This window comes from Bos grunniens, chromosome 10, assembly GCF_055505025.1.
Source record: "Bos grunniens cultivar Pamir isolate PY7600 chromosome 10, Bosgru_T2T1.0, whole genome shotgun sequence".
Classification (NCBI taxonomy): Eukaryota; Metazoa; Chordata; class Mammalia; order Artiodactyla; family Bovidae; genus Bos; species Bos grunniens.
The window spans coordinates 97,778,821-97,797,089 of record NC_141174.1 but is presented as its reverse complement, the minus strand read 5'-3'; the positions used below and the strand labels follow the sequence as shown (position 1 = coordinate 97,797,089).

The following is an 18,269-nucleotide window of genomic DNA, read 5'->3' as shown; positions in this document are numbered from 1 at the left end:
CTTTTTAAAAATAAACACCAGATTGAAAAAAACCCAACAACTTAGAATGATAGCTTGGATTTGATTGTCAAAAAATAATTGTGAATGAATAAAACATAAAGTAGAATATTCCTCCTTTATCTTTTGTCCAGCGATGAAGGAAGATGTGGCTAGCTGGAGACTACACCCTTTCTGGGGAAGTAATTTCCTGCTATTGTTGGGGTACTCCTACTCTAACTTCCTTACATCAGCCAAAAAGAATTATAGAATCTTTCCAATATGGACCATTAATAGAAACAACAGGATTTTGCTCTTGTTCCCTTTACAGTAAAGTACCATCCCAGGTAGAAGCTTCCCAGGTGGCTCAGTGGTAAAGAATTCTCCAGTGCAGGAGACGCAAGAGACGTGGGTTTGATCCCTGGGTCAGGAAGATCCCCTGGAGAAGGAAATGGTAACCCACTCCAGTATTCTTGCCTGGAAAATTTCATAGGCAGAGGAGCCTGGCGGGCTACAGTCCATGGGGCTGCAAAGAGTCGGACACAATTGAGCACACACACACACCATCCCCATACTGATTTTAATTCTGGATTTCAAAATACAGCATTAGATAGAGAGAAGCACATGTGCATCTAATATCACTGCATTTTGCATTGAAATAAAAACAAAAATGACAGTCCCTGACATCCAAAAGTTTGCATTATACTCACAGTGAGGTCATGTCATACTATTAGATGTCAATCTCTCTCACAGAACATCAACCTCAGGCAAGGTTATGCCAAGATCATAATAAAATGAGACCAAATAAGGTCCCTACATAATTTTGTCTAAGCACAAGCAGAAATAAAGGCACTGTATTACCTGAAAATGCCAAACATCTCCTTGCTTGGCCAAGATGCCTGATTGCTACTTATTAGTCAGTGACAACTCTATCCTCAGTCTAATCTCCCCTTTCTATAGATAAGATTGGTTGATGCCCAGTCATAGAATTGGTCTTTCTTTCTTACATTATGTGATCTGGAACAAACCCCCATCTCCTTAGAGTCTCCAAATTACCCAACCCAAGTCCCAGTCCTGTAGTACTATCCTAACATCCATTCACTGAGGTGCTCCATCATTCCCCATGATGTGTGTTCCCCTCTCTGCACCGAGTAATAATCCCACCTTGCCTAACTATGGGTGCATCCTTATTTTTGTTCACAAAGCACAGACAGGAATGTATTTCTCACCATTTTGGAGGCCGGAAGTCTGAGACCTCGGTGCCAACATGGTTGAGTTCAGGTGAGGGCCCTCTTCCAGGTTGCAGACTGCTGACTTCTACAGTGCTCACCTGGTGGAAAGCGGAGTTCCAGGTGCGTTCTTGATGGTCAGGTGTATGATTTTAACTTAAAAACAGAAAAGCCTCTTTATGAGTAGCCTGGGCTTCCCAGGTGGCACTAGTGGTAAAGAACACACTTGCCAATGCAGGAGACATTAAAGACTCAGGTTCGATCCCTGGGTTGGGAAGATCCCCTGGAGGAGGTCATGGCAGCCCACTCCAGTATTCTTGTCTGGAGAATCCCCATGGATAGGGGAGCCTGGCAGGCTACAGTGCATAGCGTCACACACAGTCAGACGTGACTGAAGTGACTTAGCATGCATGCATGAGGATGCCTATAATCCTTCCATACACGTTCTGGAATGGATCTGGATTTAATGATTGATTCGGCAGCATATCTGAGAGCTCAATGGTCTGGGCCAACTCAGTTGTTAATTTCTGCCTGTGTGCTCAGTTGTGTCCGATTCTTTGTGACCCCACGGACTATAGCCCAGCAGGTTACTCTGTCCATGGGATTTTCAGGCAAGAACACTAGAAGGGGTTGCCATTTCCTACTCCAGAGTGACTTCCCAACCCAGGGATGGAACACAAGTCTCCTGAGTCTCCTGTATTGGCAGGCGGATTCTTTACCACTGCACCACCTCCGAAGCCCCCAGCCGTTACTTTGCACTATGCTTAATCCCTTGAGGAGTCAAAGAGTATCAGTGATTTGGTTTACATATTATTTATAAGTCTAGACTTGGTCAATTTAGAAATGGTTATTTTAAAAGAGAAAAGAAAACTCTGTATCTTACTAACGATCAAAAGCTACAAAACAAAAACCATACTTAGATAGCTTTGACCAAGCAGATGCTAAGACCCTCTATTCTTGAGCACTTACTGTATGCAAGTATTATACTAAGTGCTTTGTACACTCTTTAGCTCATCTAAAACTCAATAAATTTGGAATACCTTTGAGTCACAGAATATCCAATTAAAAGTGGTTTAAATAAGGAAGAAAATGTACTGTCCATATTGCTCCATGATGTTAACACGGACTCCTCTGCTCACCGCCTTCTGGGAGCTCTCCTCAGCGTGTCCATGGCGGCTCTTTAGGATTGCAGGTTGGCTACAGTAGTATCGGGCTTCACCGCAGGAAGTGAAAGTAGATTCCTAGCATTAATTCTTATTAGAGATGAACTGTTCCTCCCCTTGATTTCCCTCTCAGGTTCCCTGGGCCAGGATTTGGTCATGCATCCAGGCCCTGGCTATAAGGGCAGCTGAGAACATGAGCATCTGGAATGTTCAGCTTTAGTAATTGGAGGTGAGCTCTACTGGCATGGAAGAAGGAAGGAGAGGTAGCCATCAGGTAGGAGGCAGACAGCGTTCTCGGGTGTTATTAATTATCACCATTTTACAAAGCAGGAAATCAAAGCTTAAAGAGGTGAAGTAACTTACCAGTAGGTATTCAGCAAGAAGATTTAGTGTGTGGAACTTGAAAGCACTAACTTTTTAAGGGTTTGGACTCGGAATAAAATGGACCTAGGTTTGCATCTTAGCTGTGCCTCTCGTTTCATCATTTGTAAAAAGAAATTACTGTACCACCCACTTCACTGAACTATGGCAAAGCCTAAACAGGTAATGTATTAATATGTATAAAGTATTGAGCACGATGTCTGGCCCTGTTATCACTGTTGTCTTCGCCGTCAATCATTATTAGCATTATTACTCCATTCCACTGAGGATACCACCCACTGGATTAAATTTCTATATAGGGTCAGAGTCCGAGTGCTCCTCTTTCATCTTTCACAATACCAGGTAAGTGGAGTTTATACTACGACTATATTCTTACCTGGTTTGTGCCTTTTACTCATCTTAACCCTTCTTGGGAGCATCAACTATGTCTTATTTATCTTTACATCTTCAGGCTCTTGCATATAGTATATGTTCAATAACAGATTTTGAATGAAGCTATAGGTGAGGGTAGAACTAATTCTATACTGCAACAGTCTGAGAACTCTGAGTCCTATTTCTCAACCTGAAAAAAATCACCATTTCCTAGAAAAACATTTGATTATAAATATCTCATGTTGGAAGGTCAAGGGTCAGCAGTGGATAAAAAACCACACATTTTTAAGGAAAAATTTTACTCTCCCCATCTATCCCCCCACCCCCGCACACAAAGGGTTGCCATTGTAAATCTTCTTTCATTTTAAACCCTGATGCTCTTTCATTGACTGAAAGTTACACTCATGTGTCAACAAAATTTCAGCCCACAGTAGTTATTGAAGTCTCCAGAAAAAATCCATGTGTCTTATAAATTTAATTTCTTATAAAACTCAAAAAAAAAAACATTTTAAAACTCAGCAATAAAAGAATTTGGGGATAAAAGGAAAATGCATTTCCATAAATATTTCAAATAGAACCTAACAAAAGAGAAATCGTCACTTCTTAAGATTGAGTTCAAGTAAGTTTTCAGTCGTTCCCTTGTGTCTGAGGGAACGACACAGTAAACACAGCCCAGGAGCAGCAACAGATAGTTGACAACATTCATCCTGAGAGCATATAAACACGCAATGGGAAGCAGGTGTTTGCGCGGCCGTAAAAACAGAGCAGACACACTGGCACCCTCATCTGCTCTTGATCCATATCACAATCATGTAATTAGCCTCTTTCTTTTTGCTAATTTATAGATGGTTAAGACCTTTTTTTTTGGACAGTAAAACTATAACAATGGTTGATTTCTCTATCACTGTTGTTATGTTTTACAAAATGTTTGCAGTCAAGCCACTGGCAAACAATAAAATTATCCAGTAATTCATTTTTTTTCTAATTTTGCACATCCAATCTTACTATTGTGTTTCATGTTTTTTCCTACGAGTCACCATTTTTGAAGCTATGTTTTTATATATCAGCTATTCAATAATGGAACCATGATTCCAGGACTTTGCAAACTTGCAGTGCCCTTCAGAAAGGCAAATATGACATAAATAAAGTGGAGGATCACTCAGCATTTACGCTGTTCTGATTTCAGAAAATATTTTTCAACTACTGATACACCTCCTATGCCTGCTGTTCACCACAACCTTGTTATGAAAGCTCATTGTTAAGGATTTCATTAAGAATTAATTATTATAAAATAATCCTGCTTCTTATAGAAAAGGGGGAAATACAACAAAACACAAAGCAAAAATAAAATTAAGCACGATCCAACTCTGTAAATGGCTAATGCTAACATTTTGGTTTACTGACTTCTTGTATTTTTTCAAAAACTACATAATATATACACATTCAACTTTTAAAAACAAATTAGAAACATACTAATTAAACTTTTGCTTTTACATTTAAAATTGTAACTAAAATATTTATGGTAATAAATATTTATGAAAAGTAAATTTTGACTCACTGAAAGGTATTTTAAGATAAAGATTACCATTATTTAATCAAGCCTCCACTGGTATGCATTTATATTATTTCCAATTTTTGTTGTTATGAAAAATATTATACTAAGCATTCTTATACATATCTTCATATCTCTACTTATATTCTTGTTTTCAAACATTACTAGAATATGAATTTTTAAGGTTCTTTATATGTATTTAAATTTAAAATCCTTACTATTAATTTTATAGACATAACCATAGCGTAAAGTATCAAGATGTCTGTCCAAGTCCTAAAAGAGAAATTTTTGGTGCACTTATACAAGGCCCACTTTAAATCCTTGGCACATAATGCATTCAAAAGCTTGACATTTTTTGTTAAAAGCTCCCAGAATGGTACCCATGTTACTCTTTGGCATAAGATAGTGCTAGACAGGAAGACACACATCAGAGACCTTTATCATCAAGATACCATATCTTTTTATCATACTAAGTGAAATAAATTAGAGAAAGACAGGTATCATGTGATATCACTTGTATGTGGAATCTAAAAAAATGATACAAATAAACTTATTTATAAAATAGAAACAGATGCACAAAGAAAACAAACTTATGGTTGCCAAAGGAGGGGGAATGGAGGCACAAACTGAGGGTTTGGGGTTAATAGGTATACACTGCTATATATAAAATAGATACGCCACAAGGACTACTGTATAGCATGGGAAATTATATTTAATATCTTGTAATAACCTATAAGATAATATATTTAATATCTCAATATATTATATAAGCACTAGATAATTGTTATATATAATTACATGCAATTATTAAAAATTATTAATTATATACCAGCTCAGTTCAATTTAGTCACTCAGTCATGTCCGACTCTTTGAGACCCCATGAATCACAGTACGACAGGACTCCCTGTCCATCACCAACTCCCCGGGTTCACTCAAACTCATGTCCATCGAGTTGGTGATGCCATCCAGCCATCTCATCCTCTGTCGTCCCCTTCTCCTCCTGCCCCCAATCCCTCCCACCATCAGAGTCTTTTCCAACGAGTCAACTCTTCACATGAGGTGGCCAAAGTACTGGAGTTTCAGCTTTAGCATCGGTCCTTCCAAAGAACACCCAGGGCTGATCTCCTTCAGAATGGACTGGTTGGATCTCCTTGCAATCCAAGGGACTCTCAAGAGTCTTCTCCAACATCACAGTTCAAAAGCATCAATTCTTCGGCGCTCAGCTTTTCTTCACAGTCCAACTCTCACATCCATACATGACCACTGGAAAAACCATAGCCTTGACTAGACGGACCTTTGTTGGCAAAGTAATGTCTCTGCTTTTGAATATGCTATCTAGGTTGGTCATAACTTTCCTTCCCAGGAGTAAACGTCTTTTAACTTCATGGCTGCAGTCACCATCTGCAGTGATTTTGGAGCCCCCAAAAATAAAGTCTGACACTGTTTCCACTGTTTCCCCATCTATTTCCCATGAAGTGATGGGACCGGATGCCATGATCTTTGTTTTCTGAATGTTGAGCTTTAAGCCAACTTTTTGACTCTCCACTTTATAAGGGTGGTGTCATCTGCATATCTGAGGTTATTGATATTTCTCCCAGCAATCTTGATTCCAGCTTGTGCTTCTTCCAGCCCAGCATTTCTCATGATGTACTCTGCATATAAATTAAATAAGCAGGGTGACAGTATACAGCCTTGACGTACTCCTTTTCCTATTTGGAACCAGTCTGTTTTTCCATGTCCAGTTCTAACTGTTGCTTATAGTATAATTATGCTATAATATAGTATATATAGTATAAATAGTAGTATATAAGTATATATACCATATATAATTATGTAAGAATTACATAATTACTATATAATTATAATTAAAAATGTATTATTAAATTATATGACATATAAATGAATTATAGTAAATATAATTATTTTCATTTATATTTGCTATAATTCATTTATGTCATTATATAATTTAATAATATATTTTAATTATAATTATTATATAGTAATTATGTAATTCTTACATATTATATATAGTATATATGTATATATACTATATATACTATTTATACTATATGTACTATATTATAATTAGACTATAATTAATTAGTATTATAGTAATTATGTTTATCATATAATTACAATTATATAATATATTAAGATATTAAATATACTATCTCATAGGTTATTATTAAGATAGTAAGTTATTATTAAGATATTAAATATAATATCCCCTGCTATACAGCAGTCCTTGTTGCTTATCCATCTTATATATAGTAGTAGTGTGTACCTATTAACCGGAAACTCTCAATGGAAAAGAATCTGAAAAGGAATATATATATATGTATCTGAATACATATATATTGTCTATATATATGTAAGAAACTAAGTGGCACCCCACTCCAGTACTCTTGCCTGGAAAATCCCATGGACGGAGGAGCCTGAGCCTGGTGGGCCGCCGTCTATGGGGTCGCACAGAGTCGGACACGACTGAAGCGACTTAGCAGCAGCAGCACCAGCAACCATTGTAAACCAGCAATAGTGCAAAGAAGGATATCAAATCTTTGTAAACTAAGCCATACTGTAAGGCAGTCCTAATAAAAGTAACAAAAGGATTTTTGAAGTAATATATACATATTTTAATAACAATATGTTAATTAGTATTTCATATTCATATGAAATTTGATAGTATAGGAAAAGAAAATTCTTAAAACAAAGAGTGAAAAGGATGACTAGCCTGTTTCGATATTAAAGCATATTATAAGGTGACAATAATTAAAACCGCATGAAAGTCGTCCTGCAGGTGGCCGGAGGCTGAGGAGCCTCTGGAGCCTGGACGGAGAGAGGAGACTGAGGGAGTGAAAGCCGAGCGCAGCAGGAGGGGACGCGGTGTGGGGCTCCCCCAGTCTGTGGAGCGGGGTAAGGTGGCGGAGCTCAAACGGGTTCTTCAGGAGTTCCAGAGCAGGCTCCTGCCTTCGGCCTCTGTCCCCCGCCCCCTTCCCCTTTCCCGTTCTCTCCTTCGGAAAGATGTCAGACACGGCAGCAGCTAACGCTCTGGGCCTTTACTCGAAGCCGCAGGAGGACCTGCCTGACGCTTACGGGCCTCCGAGTAACTTCCTGGAGACCGCCATGTTTAGTCCACAGACTGTGGGCCTGGGCCGCGCGCCTCACCGCCTGTGAGGTTCGCATGCGGACGAACTGAAGCATTCCTTCAAACTGAAGCAGTCCCGTGTACGACGACGCTACAGTGACTTTGAGTGGCTAAAAAATGAGCTGCAGCGAGATAGCAAGATTGTAGTACCACCACTCCCTGGGAAAGCCTTGAAGCGGCAGCACCCTATCCGAGGAGACGAAGGGATCTTTGAGGAGACCTTTATTGAAGAAAGGAGGCAGGGCCTGCAATAGTTTATTAACAAAACTGCTGGGCACCCACTGGCTCAGAATGCTGCCTACACATGTTCCTGCAGGAGGAGGCAACTGACAGGAACTACATCCCCGGGAAGGTGCGCCAGTAGGAGCCCCTCTCACCACTTGCCCTCTGCTTTCCTGCTGAACTGACATTGGTTTTTGCACGAAGCCTCTCTCTCTCTCTGATCCGAAGTCGTCTGCCCATCCCCTGGTCTAATAGACTGTCTGGTGTTGTGTCCCTTGGTGCCTGACTATACCGTGGGCACTCTACTAGGATCCTCTTCTCTGAGGGGACGTGGGAAACCACAGGCAGATGCCCTCTGCTTGGGGTTGGGGAGTGGATGGGGTTACTGGACTGGAAGGCAATTTCTTGGGCATTTACCCATACCAGAAGGCTAACCTGGGGGTGGGGGGTCTTGTGCTGGTGGGCACTTGGATACATACTGATACTGCAAGTCCAGGAGTGTTTTCTTACTCAGGTTTAACCAGGAATGCTGAGCAGGGAAAGACCCTGCCTTTCCTACCTGCATGACCTTTTTCTTTTGGGAAAGGTGGAAGATACCTCTGAAGCTCTCATTTTCTCTAGGCCAATCCTTTTGCTATACTTTCTCCCTTGTTGCTTTTCATGGCAGTAATTCTAGAGTCTAAGCAGTCTGTTGGGAGAAGGCAATGGCACCCCACTCCAGTACTGTTGCCTGGAAAATCCCATGGATGGAGAAGCCTGGTAGGCTGCAGTCCATGGGGTCACGAAGAGTCGGACACGACTGAGTGACTTCACTTTCACTTTCCACTTTCATGCATTGGAGAAGGAAATGGCAACCCACTCCAGTGTTCTTGCCTGGAGAATCCCATGGATGGAGAAGCCTGATAGGCTGCAGTCCATGGGGTCACACAGAGTTGGACAAGACTGAAGCGACACAGCAGCAGCAAGCAGTCTGTTGTATGGAGCAAGGTGTGTGGGTGTTTTGAGCCCATCATCATGGCAGCTTCAGAATCAGAAGAAAGCCACAGAAAAGTCAGGGAGATCCTGTTGCCTAGCCCCTCCTTTGTGGCTCTCCACTCTGGCTGCCTGTTTCTTGCTCACCAGCAGGTGAGTCAGTATGGGCTGCGCCAGCAGCTCTCACTCCCCAAGCCCTTGCTACTTTTACGGGTTAGCTCTGCAGGTTTGGTGGCTTGAGGGCCACCTTGAGGGGGAAACTCACTACTGCCAGATTAACTCCTTGAAGTGTGGGAGTGGATCATTTTCTAGGTACCTCCCAGTGGTAGGGAAGAACATCACTACTCTCTTCCTTCCATTCTCCCTCCCCTCCCCCATACTATTTAGTGCTGCCACAAGGTAGAAACACATGAACAAACCACAGTCTGACTTCTCCTAAGCACTTTGAGCTGTTGAATGAGGCTTAGGGGCAAGATGTGTCGCTGCCCTCCCCAGCTTGGTCACAGGGTTATTGGACTGCCTGTACTTCTTTCCGGGAGAAGGCAATGGCACCCCACTCCAGTAGTCTTGCCTGGAAAATCCCATGGACGGAGGAGCCTGGTGGGCTGCAGTCCATGGGATGGCTGGGAGTCGGGCACGACTGAGTGACTTCACTTTCACTTTTCACTTTCATGCATTGGAGAAGGAAATGGCAACCCACTCCAGTGTTCTTGCCTGGAGAATCCCAGGGACGGTGGAGCCTGGTGGGCTGCCATCTATGGGGTCGCACAGAGTCGGACACAACTGAAGCGACTTAGCAGCAGTACTTGTTTCCCATGGAAGCCCAGCGTTCTCCCCAGATGCTGAGCTAGGGTTAGCAGCTGGGTATAGATTTGCTAAGTCTTAAAAGTCTGAAGCAGCTTCTTGAGGCTGGCAGCTTTCCTGGGCTTCTCTCTGGGAGGTGGTCATTGGATTGCTGGGGCCTGAAGTCTATCCCAAGTTGTGGGATGGGAGCAGGTTAACTCTGGTGTCAGGTCAAAAGTGGGGGCTCTTTGCTTATTAGACTTCCTATCATGGAAGGATTGGACTTCTTTATATAGTCTTGGGGAAAAGGATTACTGATTCTGACAAGACCCTGAACAGAGAGATTAAGGATTGAATTTTAATATGGGGTTTATGTCCATCTAAATGTTGACGTTCCCTGAGACAAACCAGCTCTCTGGCTTCAGGGCCTAAGCAGCCCCTAGAGAGAAGCTCTGCTCCCTTTCCCACCTTTCCATTGTTGGTGGTGTTGCTGCCTTTTTCATCTGTATCTGTTATTGACTATTTGTTTTTAAAGATTCCTTCTTTCATTGTGTACAAGTGCTGAGAGCCTTGAGGCCCCATTTTTGCTGTGTATATATCCTGACTCGGGGCTTTTATTCAGCAAAATGTTCATTCTTCTGTCAGACAATGTCATATTCAACTCTGTTCATGTTAAACCACTGTGAAGCCAAAACAAAAAAAAAGAGAGAGAGAGATCCAGAGCACCCGCATGGCCCGCATCCAGCCCACACTCAGGTCTGTTGATGATGGTAAAGAACATGGACCGTTCATGGAGAAGCTTGAAACTCACATCTGCAATTGTGACCGAGAAATTGTGCAACTTTCATTTATTAGGGCTTTGTGGACTCTATAGTAGAACTGCTGAAAGTGAGAGGAGAAGCCCAGGAACTCAAACATCACGTGACGGGTATGAATAGAAAACTACAACACGAGGGAAAGGAACTGGTAATGGCGATGGAAGAGCTGAAGCAGTTTCAACTACAGCACAGAAATATTTCTGCCACTGTTGATAAATTAATTTTGTGTCTTCTAGTCCTGGAGATGTATAGCAAACTGAGGGACCAGATGAAAACTAAAAGGCGTTATCCTGAACTGAAAACTCTGGAATATAGGTAGAACATACCTGTCTGCCTCAAGTAAGCCACTATCGATTCTGCAAGGTGAGGGTAGACAATATCCCCAAGCTTCAAGAAGAAACTTAAGAATGTGTCTATGTTTGATCTCAAAGACTTTCTGGAGAGTATTCACAACATTCAGACAAAATTGAAGAGACTGCCATGAAGCAAGCTCAACAAAAAAGAAACCTGGATAATATCTTGAAACAACCCAGAACAGAAAAATCTAAGAAAGACGCATATACAATTTTTGGATACAGAGATAGAAAGCACTAGCCCCAAGTCTGAACAGGATTCAGGAATTCTGGATGTTGAAGATGAGGAAGATGATGAAGGGACCCAAGATTTGGTTGATTTCTCTCCTGTTTATCAATGTCTACACATATTCTGTCCTGGGCTTGGGAAACATTTGAGAACTACTACGGAAAACAGAGGCGAAAACAGGCTTGTTTGGTGCTCCAGCCTCTGTCTAACATGCATAAGACTTTAGATGGCTACAGGAAATATTTTAATCAAATTGTCGGCTTTTTTTTTCTTTTGTGAAGATCACATTTTACATACAATGCAAGACTTAGTAAATAGAGCCCACATTGGTGAACTGTGGGAAATGGCACTTTCAAAAACCATTGCAGCACTCCATACTCACTCGTCTTACTGCTCTGATCCAAACCTCACGTTAGATTTTAAGAACCTCACTATGCTTTTTGTTGACACTTCAGGTGTATGGTTTTCCTGTAAATCAGTTTTTTGACATGCTGCCAGAAATCAGAGACTAGTTAAACTTTGCTAAAGAAGTGGTCGAGTATTTTCAGAAACATACTTGATTCTGACAACTACAGTCCTGAGATGTATAAAAAGATGGTAGGACAATTCCCATTCCAAGATACAGAGCTGGAAAAGCAACCATTTCCAAAAGTTTCCATTTTTTGAATTTGTGCCAAAAGCGTACAGCCAAATTAAAGAATTTATCTACACCTGTCTGAAGTTTTCAGCTCTTCATCTGAGCTCAGCTGAAGTTGATGACGTGATTCGCAAATCTATAGACCTGTTGCTGACTAGGACTCTAAGCAACTCTCTGCAGAATGTCATTAAAAGGAAGAATATTGGACTTACTGAGCTTGTCCAGATTATTATCAATACAACACACCTGGAGAAATCCTGTAAGTACTTGGAAGAATTTATAACCAATATCACTAATGTGCTTCCAGGGATAGTTCATGCTACCAAGCTGTATGGCACCGTGACTTGTAAGGTTGCCAGACATGCAGCTGAAGAAGAGATTTATACCAACTTAAACCAGGAAATTGACCAGTTTCTACAGCTGGTTGCTATGACTGGATGACAGGAGATTTGGGCAGCAAAGCAAGTGATTACCTAGTAGACCTCACTGCCTTTCTACATAGCACCTTTGCCGTATTCACACACCTTCCCGGAAAGGTGGTCCAGACTGCATGTATGTCAGCTTGCAAGCATTTAGCCACTTCTTTGATGCAACTTTTGCTGGAAGCTGAAGAACGGCAGCTCACCTTGGAAACATTACAGCAGTTCAACTTGGATGTCAGAGAATGTGGACAGTTGGCCAGATCCGGCCCAGTGTCTGGGTCCCAGGAGGACACACTGCAACTGGCCTTCATCGACTTGAGACAAGATCTTGGATAATGACACCCAGTTCTCCCACAAGGAGGCTTCTTTCTTCTCTTTCTGATTTCTCCTTCCCACCAAGTTAAGACACTAGCTAATGAGCATTTAGGTGCTTCAAGTTCAAGGAGGCAGAGGATAATGGCTACAGAAGCAGACTTTGCTATCTTCTTCCATCCCAGGTCAATTTCAAAATCTTTTAAAATACTGTAGAAACTTCCTGATCCATTTCTAGAAGCTCAGAAATGAGAATGCAACTTCCTGACATTACTGTTCAGAGAAGAATTATTTTGTGTTAAATCTTCATTCTAGTCAGAGTGGGCGTGCTTCTTTCTTTATTCCTCTGTGTGTTCTTTCTCAAGGAGAGATGGCGATCCTTTCAGTTACCTCTTTAGGAGTCTTAGCCTAGACCAAGTTTCCTCTGTGCCACTTACTGTGATGTCAGACTCAGGAGGTATTTAACTTGCCCCATTAAGTGACTGGACACTTTGCTATCATGTCAGATATGGATGGTGGTAAGGACAAACTGACGATTTTTTCTCATTATACTCACCTAGAAATGCTGTCTCTTCCCTGAGTATAGGCAAGCACTACAAAGATTCCCTAGCAGCCAGAAACTCAACTGTGCAAATTTGCATCAACTAATGCATTTGATACATACAGTATTGTACATTTAAGTATGCTTATACAGTGAAGAATACTGTTCACCAGTCAAAAATCAATGAACTAGGTTTACATGGGTCAACGTGAATAGATCTTGAAACCATGTATTTTTCCTCGTTGGGGTATATATGATAAAGGTGAATTTAAAACTATTGGGGAAAGATAGATTATCACAAAATGGTGCTAGAGCAGCTAAAAAAAAAGGTAATTACACCAACATCTTATACTTTACACCAATATAAATTCTGTAGTGGTCAAAGATTATAATGTAAACAACAAAACCACAGAAGTATTAGAAGAAACCAGAGTATAATCTTTAATAATCTTTACATCTTAGGAATCCGTCCTAAGCATAAAAAAAGAAAAAAAAAAGACCAGATAAAAGATAATGATAAATTCTATTATTTTCAAATAAAAAATATATCCATGGAAAAAAGCAAAGTAAAACCAACATTCAGAAAAATATTTGCAGCTTAAGTCACAGACAATGGCTAATTTATCCCACACATGAAGATCTCCTATTAAATCCATGTGAAAAGACCAATAACTCAATAGAAATTTGAGCAAAAGGTGTACACAGATAGTCCACAGAAAAGGGAATACCCCCGGCTCTTCAATTCAGTTCAGTTCAGTCACTCGGTCATGTCCTACTCTTTGTGACCCCAAGGACTGCAGCACGCCAGGCCTCGCTATCCATCACCAACTCCCAAAGTTTACCCAAATTCATGTCATTTGAGTTGGTGATGCAATCCAACCATCTCATCCTCTGTCTTAGACCTATGAAAAGCTGTTCATCCTCACTTTTTGAAAAATGGCAATTTATACCTGGATATTATTTTTTTGAGATGTTATTTTTTACTTATTAGATTGGCAAAGATGAATGCATTTAGTGACATTTTCTTAGCAGACTCTGGGAAAACAGTGGTAGTATAAATTGATGCTACCTTTGTGAAGAGCACTTTAACAGTACAAAATCTACCAAAGTCCATATGTGTATGTTTATTAACCCAGCAAGTCTACTACTCTTTTACCTTACTGATATAGTCATTCACACTTGTACAAAATTTCATATACATAGAAGGTTGTTCATTATAGGAGCATTGTAATGCAAAGATTGAAAACAACCTAAAAGTCCATCAACAGGACCTGGTTAAAATAAATGATACACTGAAGCAATGAAATATTAAGACAGTCAAAAAGAAGAACAAAAGGAGAAAGCTCCCCATGTATTGAGATGGGATGACTGCTGAGATAGATTGATTACTGGGTATGGATAGATTGACATAAAATCATTTACATATGCACATGTGTTATTGATTGCATATGTATCAAGTATCTCTGGAAGAGAACACAAATGAGCTGGTAATATTAATTGACTTTGAAAATGGAAACTGGACTGCTTCATAGAAACTTCTGAATTGTTAAGCATTTGAACATACTATCCTAAAAATTAAATAGAACTACATTAAATTTCTAAAGTTGAGTAGGTTGTTATAATCACAGAAAACAGCTTGGGTCCTAATGAGTTAGTCCCAAGAAAAATAAAGGAAATATCTTAGCAAAAGGTCAGTAATCACGACCTATTTTTCCCCAAAGCCCTCAACTGTCAGGCAGTCTGAATTATCTACTCCCCATACCAACCATAGGGCTTCATATATAATATAAAGCAGTGTTAATTATGTTTATATTATACATTAGGGCTTCCCTGATAGCTCAGACAGTAAAGAATCCACCTGCAATGCAGGAGACCTGAGTTGACCCCTGGATTGGGAAGATCTCCTGGAGAAGGGCAAGGCAACCCACTCCAGTATTCTTTCCTAAAGAATCCCATGGGCAGAGGAGCCTGGTGGGCTACAGTCATGGGGTCTCAAAGAGTCAGACATGACTGAGCGACTGTCACACTAACCATGTCGCAGAACACTAACCAATCCCAGAACTTCCCCAATGGCTCAAATTGCCACAATCAGGCCTCAAACTGCCCTCACTTTCATCTCCTTGCTTGAAGAGAGAAATGAAAAAGCTACTGCAATGCACACCGAGACTGACCAATGAATGAATGGCTGGGAAGCTTCCTGTTCTCTAGCTACGTAAGATACAGTGAAAGAAAGTAATGGAGTTCCCAAGGTCATTAACTACTGGTTCTTATGTCACATCCCCTTTAGAGCACTGCCTCTGAGTTCTCTCCCTTGGCTCCACTCTAGTGACTGGATGTCTGACAACCATCAAGGCAGGGCTGGAGGAGGCAAGGAGATGAGGCCCATAAAGATGGAGTTCCTCTTTACAGATGTCTTTTTTTAAGTTGAAAGCAATACATCTGTTCTTGTTTAAGTGGCAGATGGATTGTTCCTTACAAAGGAAAGTGAACCCATATGGTCTGGAAGGGAAAAAACACAACAGTCAAGATCTGGATCTATGCGCTTACTGAATAGCTTATCCATCAGCCATGAATAGTGGGCTAAGTCAGGATGAAAGTGTTACCCTCCTCTCTGAAGCACTTTACCTGTATTTAACCCATTCATTACAACAAATCTAAGATGTAGTCTTTTAATTATATGGCTGCAGTCATCATCTGCAGTGATTTTGGAGCCCCAAAAAATAAAGTCTGTCACTGTTTCCCCATCTATTTGCCATGAAGTGATAGGAATAGATCTTACTTTTCTCAATGTTGAACTTTAAGCCAACGTTTTCACTCTCCTCTTTCACTTTCATCAAGAGGCTCTTTAGTTCTTTACTTTCTGCCATAAAGTGAAAAAGTGAAAGTGAAGTCACTTAGTCGTGTCCGACTCTTTGTGACCCCATGGACATCATGCTCCTCTGTCCATGGGATTTTCTAGGCAAGAGTACTGGAGTGGGTTGCCATTTTCTGCCATAAGGGTGGTGTCATCTGCATATCTGAGGTTATTGATATTTCTCCCGGCAATCTTGATTCCAGCTTGTGCTTCTTCCAGCCCAGCGTTTCTCATGATGTACTCTGCATATAAGTTAAATAAGCAGGGTGACAATATACAGCCTTGACAAACTCCTTTTCCTATTTGGAACCAGTCTGTTGTTCCATGTCCAGTTCTAACGGTTGCTTCCTGACCTGCATACAGGCTTTTCAAGAGGCAGCTCTGGTGGTCTGGTATTCCCATCTCTTTCAGAATTTTCCACAGTTTATTGTGATCCACACAGTCAAAGGCTTTGGCATAGTCAATAAAGCAGAAATAGATGTTTTTCTGGAATTCTCTTGCTTTTTCGATGATCCAGCAGATGTTGGCAATTTGATCTCTGGTTCCTCTGCCTTTTCTAAATCCAGCTTGAACATCAGGAAGTTCACAGTTCACATACTGTTGAAGCCTGGCTTGGAGAATTTTGAGCATTACTTTGCTACTGTGTGAGATGAGTGCAATTGTGTGGTAGTTTGAACATTCTTTGGGATTGCCTTTCTTGGGGATTGGAATGAAAACTGACCTTTTCCAGTCCTGTGGCCACTGCTGAGTTTTCCAAATTTGCTGACATATAGAGTACAGCACTTTCACAGCATCATCTTTGAGGATTTGAAATATCTCAACTGGAATTCCATCACCTCCACTAGCTTTGTTTGTAGTGATGCTTCCTAAGGCCCACTTGACTTCACATTCCAGGATGTCTGGCTCTAGGTGAGTGATCACACCATGGTGATTATCTGGATCATGAAGATCTTTTTTGTACAGTTCTTCTGTGTATTCTTGCCACCTCTTCTTAATATCTTCTGCTTCTGTCAGTGTCCAAAATCACTGCAGATGGTGATTGCAGCCATGAAATTAAGATGCTTACTCCTTGGAAGGAAAGTTATGACCAACCTAGACAGCATATTAAAAAGTAGAGACATTACTTTGCTGACAAAGGTCTGTCTGGTCAAGGCTATGGTTTTTCCAATAGTCATGTATGGATGGGAGAGTTAGACTGTAAAGAAAGCTGAGTGCCAAAGAATTGATGCTTTTAAACTGTGGTGTTGGAGAAGACTCTTGGACTGCAAGGAGATCCAAGCGGTCCATCCTAAAGGAGATCAGTCCTGGATGTTCATTGGAAGGTCTGATGTTGAAGCTGAAACTCCAATACTTTGGCCACCTGATGTGAAGAGCTGACCCACTGGAAAAGACCCTGATGCTGGGAAAGATTGAGGGCAGAAGGAGAAGGGGACAACAGAGGATGAGATGGTTAGATAGCATCACTGACTCAATGGACATGAATTTGAGCAAACTCTGGGAGATAGTTAAGCAGAGTGGAGCCTGCTATAGTTCACAGTGCAGACAGTCAGACACAACTTAGTAACTGAACACCACCAATTTGTCTCTATAGGCCACTATCTCATCAAAAGTGCGGCATTCTGTTTCATGGTATTAATAATTTTTCTAGGTCTGGAGGATCTGCTGGAGAAGGGATAGGCTACCCACTCCAGGATTCTTGGATTTTCCTGGTGGCTCAGATGGTGAAGAATCCGCCTGCAATATGGGAGACCTGGGTTTGATCCCTGGATTGGGAAGATCTCCTGGAGAAGGGAACAGCTACCCATTCCAGTATTCTGGCAGGGGGAATTCCATGGACTGTATAGTCCATGGGGTTGAAAAGAGTCTGACACGACTTCATGATTTTCACTTTTATAGTATGGTCTAAGCATTGCAAAAATAATTTCTGTTAGAACTAGGCCTTTATGAAACGCGTATGTGAATGTCCTCTCTTGGTCTCCTTTAGTCAGTGTTTCATACATTGCTGAACCACCTTTTTGTTCTAAAGACACACACACAAAAACATAACTACATGTGTCCAAGAGCTTTGCGACACTAATTTTCCTTAAACAAATGTGATTCCCACTTATAGGGTCCCTCTGTTTTTTCTTTTTGGAAATTTATTTATTTTTTATTGGCCACATAGCAAGGTTTGCAGGATCTTACTTCACTGACCAGAAATCAAACCTGTGCCCCTTGCAGTGGAAGTACAGAGTCCTAACCACTGGAGTGCCTGGGAAGTCCCTCTCATTTTCTTTCTTCCCTCTATTTCAAAGCAGTATTTCATTTA

At 41.0% G+C, this 18,269-nt stretch overlaps 1 protein-coding gene and 2 pseudogenes across 2 annotated transcripts in view; 2 read left to right on the top strand and 1 right to left on the bottom strand.

Moving 5' to 3' along the window:
- FEM1C (fem-1 homolog C) overlaps window positions 1-1,327 on the bottom strand; it is a 44,939-nt gene extending 43,612 nt beyond the window's left edge. Inside the window, exon 1 of the mRNA XM_086323261.1 lies at window positions 1,206-1,327. Coding sequence (XP_086179387.1) covers window positions 1,206-1,245 — 40 coding nt within the window. The 5' untranslated portion in view covers window positions 1,246-1,327. The remainder of the gene's footprint in view (window positions 1-1,205) is intronic.
- A 5,902-nt stretch (window positions 1,328-7,229) lies between these two features.
- LOC147365471 (sorting nexin-12 pseudogene) lies at window positions 7,230-8,182 on the top strand (annotated as a pseudogene). The gene has a single exon (XR_015135573.1). The product of XR_015135573.1 is annotated as a sorting nexin-12 pseudogene (transcript).
- A 2,402-nt stretch (window positions 8,183-10,584) lies between these two features.
- LOC147365470 (exocyst complex component 6B pseudogene) lies at window positions 10,585-12,590 on the top strand (annotated as a pseudogene).
- Window positions 12,591-18,269: the final 5,679 nt, after the last annotated feature.